Consider the following 13,535-nt stretch of genomic DNA (forward strand, 5'->3'; position numbering starts at 1 on the left):
CTCAATGTCTACTCTCAAATCATCTCCTACATTCTTCTTTCTCTCAGGAAATTGGATCAAAGTCTTGCAAAAATTTGTAGACCTGACCTTGAATCTGCCTTCTCCTACAACTGCCAGCATCAAGCAAGTAACCAGCTCTTTTACTCTCATATCTTAAATGTCTCTTGATTTTAACTACTTCTCTCATACCTCATTTAGCACTATCTTGCTCTAAGCAGCCATCATTTCCTACACAGAATACATGCAATACTGCCACAACCTCCTACCCAGACCCTCTGGAGAGAACAGCTCTTCTGCAGTCCATTCTCTACTTTGTATCCACAGCACTCTTTCTGTGACACAAGTCTGATCCTGTTTGTTTTGATTTTTAAGTCCATTCAGTGACTTCCCACTTCTAAAATCCATTCAGTATATATTATTCATTCATTTAGTTACCCATATATTGAAAAAGACACATCAAACCCATATCCAAATCAAGTCCAGGACTGTAATAATACTCTACATTAGTCAAAATGTTCACCCCCATCTCATACCCCAATCTCCTCTACATAATACAGACAACCTCCTAATTCCCATATTCATAATTATCATTGCTTGGGTTTTGTAGTTTTATTGTATCTCTTTATATTCTTAAATTCTATTATTTTTTAAATTTTAGTTATTTTTAGCATTTTAAGCGTTATTATACTATATATAATATTTGAACAATATAACTTTTTTCTTTTTTAAAATTTTATTTTAGATTCAGGGGTATATGTACAAGTCTGTTACATGGATATATTGTGTGATGCTCAGGTTTGAGGTACAAATTATCTCATCACCCAGGATGTGAACATAGTACCCAACAGGTACTTTTTGTACATAATTTGCTATTTTATGTTCAAGATTGAATCATGATGAAAGTCTCTGCAGCTCATTCATTTTAACCACTATATAATATTTCCTTCTACTGATATACTAACATTTATTCATCAACTTTTCCACTAATAGATTGATCGGTCATTTTCAGGCTTTATTTGTATAAATAGTAGTGCTATGGACATTTTGTTTATGTAGAAGAAATTTTCTTGGGTATATGACTGTAAGTGCTGAGTCATATATGAATGTTTGGATTTTAGAGATAATGCCCAACTGTTATCTGAAGTTATTAAAAATACATATATAGACACATCACCTTTAGATATTGATATTGTCAGCCAGTTTTAGTTTTTACCAACTAAATATAAGTGATACATCACTTTACCCCAATCTGCATTTTGTCAAGTACAGCTGCTATTATATCTTCACAAGTTTATTTCCCATATGCATTTCATTTTCTTTTTTTTTTTTTTTTTTTGAGACGGAGTTTCGCTCTCGTTACCCAGGCTGGAGTGCAATGGCACGATCTCGGCTCACTGCAACCTCCACCTCCACCTCCTGGGTTCAGGCAATTCTCCTGCCTCAGCCTCCCAAGTAGCTGGGATTACAGGCACGCGCCACCATACCCAGCTAATTTTTTGTATTTTTAGTAGAGACGGGGTTTCACCATGTTGACCAGGATGGTCTCGATCTCTTGACCTCGTGATCCACCCGCCTCGGCCTCCCAAAGTGCTGGGATTACAGGCGTGAGCCACTATGCCCGGACATGCATTTCATTTTCTATGAAGTGTCACCTCATTTCTGTTGCCCACTTTTTTCTACTGGGTTATTTGGGCTTCTCTTATTATAGAAAAATTTTATATATACTTGATATATACAAAGTTATTTATATATACTTAGTAATTTGTCAATTGTGTTTTCTTTAAATACAGTCTACAATTTTTAACTTCTTTTTTAACTTCTTTAAGGTACATTTGAATTAACTAACTTTCTCAAATTTAATATAGTCAAATTTATCAATTTTTTGTGGTAAATTTTTATGTTTTAAGAATTTTTTTATTCCAATGTCTTATAGCTGCCTGAATATTTTTCTGCAAAAGTTTTAGTTTTGTTTTTGACATTTAAGTCCTAAAATCAAACTTTTTGACATGAATTAGGCATCCAATTTCATCTCTTTCCACATGGATTACCATTTTATTCTCAGTTCCACTTATTGAACAGCCTCTCTTTTCCCACTGATCTGCAGTGCCTCTCTTGTCATATATTGAATGTTCCAAACATATGTGGTTTGACATCCGAGGGCTAATTCTTTTCCTTCAGACAACTTATCTCCCCCTGTGCTTCTCTGTTCCAATTATATAGCCTTAATTACTCTAGACTTTAAGAGCTGCTACTTGTCAAATCCCCACTCTGTATTTTTCTCCTTTATGAGTAACCTGGGTTTATCGGAATCTTTATCATTTCTTTAAAATTTTAGTATTTTTTTGTTTGCTTTTTGCTACTTCTTTCCTACTCTAAGGCCGTAAACATCAATTTTAATGTTACAGCCTTTCTGAAGCTTCTTTTTTTTTTCTTTTTTGAGATAGAGTCTCACTATATTGCCCAGCCTGGACTCAGACTCCTAAACTCAAGCAATCCTCAAACTTAGCTTTCTGAGTACCTGGAATTACAGGCACAAACCACCATGCCTGGCTTGAGAAGTTTTATCTAAAACTCTAGATCCGATTTCCTCTTCTTCTTCCTGATCCTAATATCAATTTTGTTTGGTAATAATTTCTAACTTATTTTACCTTTTTAGTTTAATATATATTCAGTCATTCATTGCATAATTAAAGACTTGAACATAAAACCCAAAGTGTAATAACCCTGGAAGACAACTTAATTAATACCATTCAGGGCATGGGCACATACCATGATTTCATGATAAAGATACCAAAAGCAATTGCAACAAAAGCAAAAATTGACAAATTGGATCTAATTAAACTAAAAAACTCTGCATAGCAAAAGAAACTAACAGAGTAAACAGACAACCTACAGAATGGGAGAAAATTTTTGCAAACTACGCATCTGACAAAAGTCTAATACCCAGCATCTATAAGGAACTTAAACAAATTTACAAGATAAAAACTGTTAAAAAGTGGGCAAAGGACATGAACAGACCCTTCTCAAAAGAAGGCATACATGCAGCCAACAATCATAAGAACAAAAGCTTAACATCACCGATCATTATTTTAAAATATTATAGGGCCACCGTTATATATGAAGGCAGTTGTTGACAAAAAAAAATCATTATATGGCATGACTACACACACACACACACACACACACACACACATACAGAGTCAAATAAATACAAATAGAAAGAGAAAGAGAAAAATGTTTACTATATAGTAGACTTTAAGCTCCATGGCAGGTGGGAGCCTCATTCCTTTATGTCCCAAACATCAGGGACCTCAGTTATATCCCCAGGATTTACATACAGTAAGAACTTACTAAGTAATTAATTGATGAGTGAATTAATAAATGAAAATATCTCAAAAATTAATAGTATATGCTAATATTGGGTCCTTAGGAATTTTTTTAAATTTAGACATATAAAGGATCTTAGAAGCTGCCTACTTCAAAACCTTTGCTTTTATAATGGAGATGCACAAGTTCAGAAGAATCTTTTCTTAACTAAAAAAAAAAAGCCTGTTTTTAGCAGACTTCAAACATGAAAATTTCAGTTAGATACACTTTGCACAGCATCATGTGCTTACAAATAAAATATTTTGAATACATGGTACAAATTCTGAAAGTAAAATTCTGAAGTAGTAAGTCACAAATTGAAAACGAAATTAAAACCCTCAAGTCTATTTTCTATTTATTCAAGACAAATAATATTAATGTAAAACTATACTAGTACAATGGACTCAATGCTTATGTCTCAGCAAAATTCATATGCTGAAATCTTAACTTCAGAGTGATGATATTAGGAGTTGGGGCCTTTGTGGGGGGTGATTGTGTCATGAAGACGGAACCCTCATGAATAGAATTAGTGCCCTTATAAAGTATGCCCCAGAGAGGTTTCTCAACTATTCTGCCAATGTGAGGTTAATGCGAAGACAGCTGTTTATAAGAAACAGGCCCTTACCCGACATTGCATCTGTTAGCACCTTGATCTTGGAATCCCCAGCCCCCAAAATTGTAAGAAATAAATTTCTGTTCTTTATTATCCACCAAGTCTATATTTTTGAACAACAGGAATGAACTAAAATAACAAGTCTTGTAAGCAAGGAGAACAATAGTTTAATATTACAATTTAAGTAAAAAGAAAAGTTATTACTTTTGCCTTCCATTGTTAAATTTCACATTTTGAGATTTGAGACCTAAGGAGCATTAAAGACATAAATCAGAAAAACTATACATTTTTGTTACATGCAGAAAAGGCTATCAAAGCTTTGCGGAATCGGATTATAACATTTTTTTGTGTGAACAACCTAGATGGTTTCCTTCAACAACTGACAGAGTGATCATTCCAAACTGATGTAATCCATCAGAAACAGTTTTTACTTTCAGCCAAGCAGCAACTCAACTGATTCTGACAAAGAACCTGAGAAGGCTGATAAATTCTGGGGTTTTAATGAAAGGTCAGCAAATCATTCCCCATGTTCATTTGTTAAAAACTGATGGACTCATAATGTTCCCCTCTCAGAATAACTGTAGTATTGAAGCATTAAAAAAAAAAATGCAAGCCACCTAAGCGGGTCTAGAATCAGTCACTTCCACGGTATTTTTAAAAATTATTTGTATTAGTCAAAAACTAAAATGAAAGATTTAGTTTTTCTAAAAAGAAACCTATTCAGAATTTCTCCAATTGAACAAGAGTATTTTTGCAATCTAAAGCAAACTCAACATGTCTAAAGTACTCTGAACAAAAATTAAATTTTGGAAATGCTCTTCTGTTTTCCTAAACTTCATATAATCTGATAGTGTTAATGAAATTCTGCTTGTTATTTTGTTTAATAATCTCAAAACATCTATAACATTAAAAGCAGATCACATTCATTAAACAAATGAAATCCACCTTGATAATTTAGATTCACTTTTCCAAAAAGTACAAACATTTCATAAAACTTCAATTGAAGTTTGCCTGTTGCCAGATTTATCCAGAAAACTTTTGCCAGAGAATATGTTAGTTCAATGAGAATAAAACTAATTTTGAGTACTCTTACACTTTAGAAGTATTCCATTTTCTAGAAATATTTTAGAAATATATTTATAGATCTTGAAGTCAACAAAAAAGAAGGCATAGAGAAAACTGTTTGGAATAGCTTCACAAAAAACAAATCTCTATGTCTTTACTTGATAAATAACCATTCATACACATTATTATGTTTATATTCATATTTAGTCTTTGAAACTGGTCCCTCAAGAAGAAAATACTGAATTAAAGTAATTTTGTAGTAGACTTGAAATTATCTTTTCACTTAGCATACAGCCAGCAATCTGGTGAATCTGAATATCACCATGTGTTTTGTTTTAAAAATTGGTTGTTTTATTTCAACTGTTTTGGAAGTCTTTAGTGGTATCATTCATGCATAGTTCATTTGCTACAATCGCCACCTGTCTCACTTCAGTATTTTTTCAGTTTTATGTTATGTGCTTGGTCTTTAAAGGCTTTTGGCTTCTCGGAGCCTAGATGTAAAATTCTGCCCAGTTTGAATGTTCACTAAAGTGTACTTTTCATACAGTCATAGAACACTGAACTTTATTAGGTTGAATGGTATCTTAGAGGTTAGCAAACTCTTTTCATTTCTTCCAAGAAGGCACCAAAGACCAAGAAAGGTAAAATAACTTCTCCATGGTTAAATGTGCATTAATAGTGCTGCTAACCCACTCTTCTAACTCACTAAGGCAAAACTCTTCTGATTCTGAAGTTTCTTATTTTGTCAAGTCATCACTCTTCTCATCTCTATAAAAACAATATTTGCTTCATGAGCACTTACCCCTCAATGCAGGCAGCAGAGATCGCTCCTTCTTCTCATCACATTTGTTACATTCACTGAAGTACAGCAGCAAGAAGACATCAACAAGAACCCACATCAGTGAAGTGGCTAGAACCACCTTGCAGTAAACAAATCTCCTCATGTCTTTCCTTGATTTCTAGTTAACACACAGATTGAAGACAAATGCTGTTGTGATAAATCCAAGCCACACAGGTGAACTCCAAGAATAAAGCAGGATGCATTCCACTGCATTAAAAAAGAGAAGAAAATTTCATTAATTGTATACATTTGCATAAAGAACATATAATATGAAATGTATGACTTAATGGAGGTTCTCAAATACATCAGCACTCAAGCCTTCAAATCCGAAAGTAAAAGCCCAAATAAATAAAAGTTGATAGCAAGCTATTTGACTAACATTTCAATACCTAATACTAGATCTGCCACTTTTCTACTAGGCCCTTGACAAACTATTTGATTTCTTCAAGTTGTATTGTAATTACCTTAAAATCTTATCATGAGATTCTTTATAGCATCAGGCTGGCACATAGTGCAATTCTGACTTTACTCTAATTCAGTACTTCTGACTAGCCAATAATACTGAAATGGAAATCATCTGGGATACAATATATTATAGTGACTAAGATCTGGCCTTTGTAGACAGACATGTCTGGGTCTACACATTTCCTAGGAATGGAAGACTATCTAAGCCATAGTTTCCTCATATGTGTAATGAGGACAGAAGTGCCAAACCTAAACCTCATTCATTATGAGGATTACGTAAGATGATACTTATAAAGCATCTTGCAGAACAAATAATTATTAAAATATAAAACAGAGCTGGGCATGGTGGCTCACGCCTGTAATCCCAGTACTTTGGGAGGCCAAGGTAGGTGAATCACATGAGGACAGTAATTTGAGATCAGCCTGGCTGACAGGGTGAAAACTCTCCCTACTAAAATTACAAAAATTAGCCAGGTATGGTGGTACATGCTGCAATCCCAGCTACACGTGAGGCTGAGGTAGGAGAATCACTTGAACCTGGGAGGTGAAGCTTGCAGTCAGCCAAGATCACACCATTGCACTCCAGCCTGGGTGACAAGAGTGAAACTCTGTCTCAAAAAAATAAATAAATAAATAAATAAAAATAAATATAGATAAAAAATTGTCCTTCAATTCTTAAGTAGAGCAATTACAAGACACAAATCAAATATTACTTAGCCTCCAAGCCCACCTGATCTGCATAGAAAATATCTACAATAGATGTGTATTTAAAATAGATAGCAAGCACCCAAATAATTTATCAGAGGAGTAAACATATTAATATGAATAACTTACAATTATTGGAGCAAGAATTCTAAAGGGTATAGATATGTACATAATTATTAAGAGTTATTCAAAGTACAGAATTAATACATTATACATATTTGTTTTATTTATACTACATTGAGCATTTTATTTATACTACTACATTTGTTTAACTATCTGGTTAACCAATTTATATCTATAAAGTAATTAAATCAGATGAAACATAATCTGATACCATTTGTTACATTTCAAATAATATCAAATAAAATAAAAACTTATTGATGACAATTAGATAAGTGAAGAAGTTTTGACAGACCTATCTGGGGTGAACAGAATTAAGTACAAAAACACTTGAAATACTTTATAAATGTTTGTCTCAAAAGAGTAACATCAAAGTATAATTTGCTGAACACAAGCTCTTTAACAGCAGCTGACAGCACAAAAAAGCAAAAGAAATTCTGTTGCCTGTTATAACCAACCTAAACCAGCAAAAAATTCAAAATTCACATGAAATGTCAGTTAAAAAATAATTATTGTAACAGATTTTATTATAGTAACTACAAAAAATTACATTTACATTTTCTCAGTATATATATATATATATATATATATATTAAAAATGGAGAGACAGATGTAAATCTAAACATGGATTCATGACATTTGGGTTTTTTTTTTTCTTAGAAAAAGGTGACATGTTATTATATACTTTGTTTCATTTCCATTTTAATTTTCTATAAAAATGAAAGCTAAATATTGGAAATCAGCCTGTAAACCTGATAAGGAATTATTTCTCCCATATTTATTTCCTATTACTGTGTCCATGCTTTTCTAAATTTGAGATATGAAACAATTTAAGCTATCAAATTTTCTGTTTTAGAGCCAAAGATAGGGTACTTTCAGTTTGTTGTAGAAAATAATCCCATGGAGAAGTACATATAACACTGATGGTCACTACCTGGCTATCCCCAAGTTTAGAAGGAGTACCTTACACATAAATGATCCTGGAAGATGTAGACAGCACCATACCTGGCTCTATCATCAAACAAAGGGATGGCCTTAGGTAGGTATCTTGCTACTCAGTGTTTCATTTGCTTATATTTCCTGTCCCATCCATCTCACAAAATATTATGAGGTGTAAGCAGGATAAAACATTTTAAAAATTGTTTAAGAAAAATGAAGAATATTATAATAGAAAATCTGAAATCACTTGCTATTAATTAAACATTAAAATGTCTAAGATAAGTCATTTTCTAATAAGAGCCTAAGAGTTGAGGTTATTGAGAATTTAATTTAAACTTCAGTTATAATAAAAAGTCAAAATTACATATTATTGCCACTTCAAGCATTATTCAAATTATCCTAATTTCATAGCCTGCTAGCACTATATATTAAGACATTAGAATGAAAAAATGTCTAACTATAATATTTCATGTGATAAACTAAGTTGCTGTTTCAACTTCTTATCTAATTATGAAACAGACTCTCCTTATATTTTTTAAGTTTTTAAATTTTATCTATATCTTGAAAACACCTATATCTTAAAAACAGGCTAAATTTTATCCTTCACAGAAATCTAATCCCCTGGTACTTACAAAATAATAATCTCATATATTGTATTTCAATATTCCTCTTAAGAGAAGAAAACTGAGCAGAAAAATGGTACTTTAAACACAGCATAGGAATCCACATAAGCACAGTTGGTAGCCCAGGTTTATTTAAGAGTATCAGCATCTGTATTATGTTTCTATTCCAGGAAACCCCCATTTATTTGTAAAAATTGTTCTTTTTCTCCAACAGTCAGAAAATCCAAGTTCTGCAATATCCCCTGGCTTGCCAAGCCAGTGTGGAGCATGACCAACTTGCATAAACTACAGCCTTTTTCTGTCTAATACTATTATCCTTTTCCTAATTGTTTTGAAAACATTAAGTAATGATATCAGCAAGACTGTCTATATTATAGAATTTTTACTTGAAAATATGTACCATATTTCCTATATTTATTAGAAATTGTTTTAAATATAAGAAATAAAATCTAGATAAAGTTTAAGGTTTTCGTAACTATGCTGGTAAATTAAGAAGAAAAAATGTTTGGTTTTTGCTTTAATTTTTTTATTTGTTGTTTTTTAATTAGAAGCTTATTAGGGAATTTACTTGCTGTTAGACATATTTTTAATCTGTATTCATAAACATTCTTTTGTAGAAAATTGCATAATTTGAGCAAGCTTTTTCAGTCCATTTATGAGGCTATACTTGAGGTTGCCAAAGGATCCTGAAAATTAGTGTTTAAGGCTGCTGGTAATGTTTCCAGAAGTTTCAGGCCCTTTGCACACTTTGAATCTTTTAAATAGTTATGCAGGAGCTTCTATGAGCTAATGACCAAACAATTTGCAGTTTGGTTTATGGGCTGATAAATGTAGTAAGCATTGAAAAAATACCACAAATTAGCTTCAGATCTAACTAATAAGAAAACAGATCTTTGCCTGAATAAAGATAAAAATTTGGCCAGGTATGGTGACTCACACCTATAATCCCAGTACTTTGTGAAGCTGAGAGCAATGGATCACCTGAGGTCAGGAGTTCAAGACCAGCCTGGCCAACATGGTGAAACACCATCTCTACTAAAAATACAAAAATCAGCTGGGTGTGGTGGCAGACGTAATCCCAGCTACTCGAGAGGCTGAGGCAGGAGAATCACTTGAATCCGGAGGGTGGGAGCTGCAGTGAGCTGAGATCATGCCCTTGCACTACAGCCTGGGTGAAAGAGTGAGACTGTCTCAAAGAAAAATAAGATACAAACTAACTTAAACCCAGGAAATCCACTCACAGCCTAATACAGTGACTGCTGTAATAACCATATAACACTAAAAGATAAACTAGAGACAAATAAGCCAACAAATGTAATGCTAAATAAATGCCTTTTACTAAAAGGTGGTAGAAGAGAAGCAATAAACAAAACTAAAACAAACCAACAAAAAATGCCCTCACTTGCATATAAACTAAGGGAAAAGAGAATATTGATAACACAAAATTCAACACTTAGGAGAACCCAACATAGGCTATAAAACATTTCAGAATTACACTGTGATGATTTGAGTATGAGTTCCAACACTCATTAATTATGTACCTTGATTCAAGTTCCTTAAATGTTTAATGCCGTGGTTTTCTTATTCACAAAATGTAAATGGTGGTAGCTACCATGTAAGGCTAGGATGAGTAAAGGGATGTAACATGTAACCTCTTATAACAGTGCCTGGCACATAAGAACTCAATCTACATTCATTATTATTGGTAGTAGTAACACATATTGTTATCATCAGAAACATCATTCAAAGAGCCAGAAAAAATAATGAGGATTCTCCTTGCCCACCGTTGCAGAAGCACTGCATGTTCAGTGTGTAGGTGTTCAGGGGATTGGAGAACAAGAGCACCACAGGACAGAACTATTTTAGATGTAGTTTCTAATGTGGTATGAGTTACACAAGGTTTTACAATAGTGAAAACTCATTGAACTGTGCACTTAAGATCAGTCAGTGCATTTCACTCTTTGTAAATTGTACCTCCCTTTTAAGGGAAAAATAGGATAAAATGACTATGTAGGTATCACATAATTCCCTAATATCATCAACTTTTGATTAATTAAATAAATTGAAGTCACAAGTTCACCAGATAAAAGAGCTTCTACTTAATGCCTTTCTGATCTCATTTCCTACTGATCACACCAGTCACATAGGTCTCCTGGCTGTTCCTTAAATATGCTAATTGGTAGCTTGCCTCAGGGCATGTGCACTTGTGCTTTCTCTGCCCAGAAATATGTTCATGGCTCCCTGCACTTGTTTCCTTCAGATCTTCCTTCCTGCTCAAATGTCACATCACAAGGAGCCTTCTTTTCAGCCCATACAAAACAGCACACACACCTTAGTCATTCTCTATCTTCTCGCCCCACTTAGTTTTCCTTCTTAGCAATTATCATCCCCAGTTTATTGAAAAATTTATTCTTTGGTTTGTTTCTCATTTGATCCCTTTCTTAAATGGTAAGCTATATGAGAACAAGATTACACTTCTCTTACATATGCCCTCTCTCACTCCAATATATTTAAATTTTAAAACTCCAACATTTGTTGTTATGGGCTGAATTGCCATTGCCCTTCACATTGCAAAAATTCATGGATTCAAGTGCTAACTGCCAGTATCTTAGAATGGGACTATATTTGGAAATAGAGTATTTAAAAAGGTAATTAGACAAAATGAGGTGACATGGGTGGGCCCTAATCTGACTGGTGTCTTTCAAGGAGGAGATTAGGACACAGGAAAACCATGTGAAGACACAGAGAAGGCCACCATTTACCAACCACAAAAAGAGGCCTCCATAAAATCAACACTGCTGACACCTTGATTTTGGACTTCTAGCCTCCAGAACTGTGAGAGAAAATAAATTGCTGTTGTTTAAGGCACCCAGTCTACAGTATTCGCTATGGCAGCCCCTGCAAATTATTACACTGGCTAGTCAAATCCACTTTTCTATACTCCACTTCTACATGCAAACAGATGAACATGGCTGCATGGAACTCCCAAATTATTCCACCTTTTCTCATTTTAAATCTATAAGCCCACACTGCAGTGGAGCCCAAATCAATCACCATGTTTCAGACAACTATTTGGCACTTATTTGACTTTTTCATACATTCATCTCCACATGTCTTTAACTTATGGCTGATCACTATGCATCTACATTTAACAGAGAAGATATAAACAATCAGAAGAGAATTTTGCAAACTGCCATGTTAAATGTATCAGCTTGCTTCTTTATATTATCGCCATACCAAACAAGCCCAACTGTTACCATGGATGAACTGTCCCTTTAAAGAATGCAATACCCTCCACCCTCAATATTTAAGGATTTTATTCATGCACTTTTCTCTTCTACATTAGTTTATCTTCTCTAACAACTCATTTTGACCAATATGCAAAGATGTTATATTAATAATAATCTTTGAATAAACTAATTTCATCACACATCCCTCTTAAGTACCCCTACATCCATCTGTTCACCCTTAATGTAAAACTTTTTAAAATTATGTATGTCTGTACATTCCTTATGCTCCTATTCTCTCTTAAATTGAACAGGCTTTAGGTCCTGCCACTATGTGGAAACCTTATGTGATAAGGTCATAGTCAAATCCAATGATCAATGTCTAATCATTGTCTTACATAAAGCCTTAGCAGCATTTGGTATGGGTTGGCCAAAAACTGTGTACTCCTTTCTAGCAACTCGTTTCTTTCACATTCCATATTTGATTATGCAGCAAATTCTGTTGGCTCTAGTTTCAGATTTGAGCCACTTTTCACCAATTCCACCAGTACTACTATAGCCAAGCAGCCACCAGGATTTTGAAATACTGCCTTAGATTATTTAAAAAAAAACAGTTTTATTGAGACATAATTCATATATCTGATAATTCACTCATTTAAATTATACAATGCAACATAGTCACATGGTTGTGTATCTATCACCACATACAATCTTAGAGTATTTCCTTTACTCAAAAAGTAAACCATTCCCCAATGCTAGAACCCTCAATACTACCATCATTCATAGCCATAGGTAACAACTAATCTGATTAATTATCTATGAATTTTCCTATTTTGAACATTTCACATAAAATGAATCATACAATATGTTGCCTTCATGACTGTCTTCTCTCACTTAGTACAATCTTTTCAAAGTTCATTCACATTGTAGCATATACAAGTACTTCATTTCTTTTTATTGCCAAAATATTTTATTGTATAGCTATATACATTTTATTTATCAACTCATTAGTTGATACACGTGTTGTTTCTACCTTTTGACTATTATGAAAAATTTAAACTGTGAACATTTATTTATAAATTTTCTAATATGTTTTCATTGCTCTTGGCTATATACCTAGGAGTAAAATTGCTTGATCATATGCTATGCCTTAGTATCTTAAATGTAACCCCATTATAATCTATTCTTCACACAAAAGGCAGGTTGATCCTGTTAATATATAAATGTAATTAGATCTCTTCCCTGCTCTGCTCATTATTGATCAATGGCTTCTATCACATTTAAAATAAATTTGAAATCCTTTCCCTGGACTGCAACACAAGTATGGTTCAAAGTTAAAAAGAGATCATGGGAATAAGAATATTTATGGCTCTCTTTAATAAAGGTGCCTACATCACCATCCTACCTTATTTCAGGTCACAAGGCTGCTGTTTCAGGCCAATCAGTCACCTCCAGCCATACCACTGTGGCCCGCAAAACTAAACTGGATCTTATTTGCTGGTTTCCAGACCATCTACAGTCTGGCAACATAGTACCATTTGTTGCAAAGGTCACCTAATAATAAAATGATA

General features: G+C 33.5%; 1 protein-coding gene and 1 long non-coding RNA gene across 33 annotated transcripts in view; one reads left to right on the forward strand and one right to left on the reverse strand.

Moving 5' to 3' along the window:
* The window catches only part of LOC144576656 (uncharacterized), a 107,682-nt gene extending 107,315 nt beyond the window's left edge, over nt 1-367 (forward strand). The window contains exon 3 of the long non-coding RNA XR_013518925.1: nt 48-367. This is a non-coding gene — a long non-coding RNA (uncharacterized LOC144576656). The remainder of the gene's footprint in view (nt 1-47) is intronic.
* The window catches only part of GALNT13 (polypeptide N-acetylgalactosaminyltransferase 13), a 690,911-nt gene that overhangs the window by 611,779 nt on the left and 65,597 nt on the right, over nt 1-13,535 (reverse strand). For 29 of the 32 annotated variants that reach the window (XM_035304875.3, XM_078327740.1, XM_054257627.2 and 26 more), the window contains one exon: nt 5,847-6,092. In XM_035304875.3, the coding sequence (XP_035160766.1) occupies nt 5,847-5,988 (142 nt within the window). In that variant the 5' untranslated portion in view covers nt 5,989-6,092. Of the gene's footprint in view, nt 1-5,846; nt 6,093-13,369; nt 13,519-13,535 lie in introns of all 32 variants that reach the window. The other 3 variants (XM_054257625.2, XM_054257621.2, XM_035304870.3) reach the window with 1 other exon arrangement.

Source organism: Callithrix jacchus, chromosome 6, assembly GCF_049354715.1.
Source record: "Callithrix jacchus isolate 240 chromosome 6, calJac240_pri, whole genome shotgun sequence".
Classification (NCBI taxonomy): domain Eukaryota; kingdom Metazoa; phylum Chordata; class Mammalia; order Primates; family Cebidae; genus Callithrix; species Callithrix jacchus.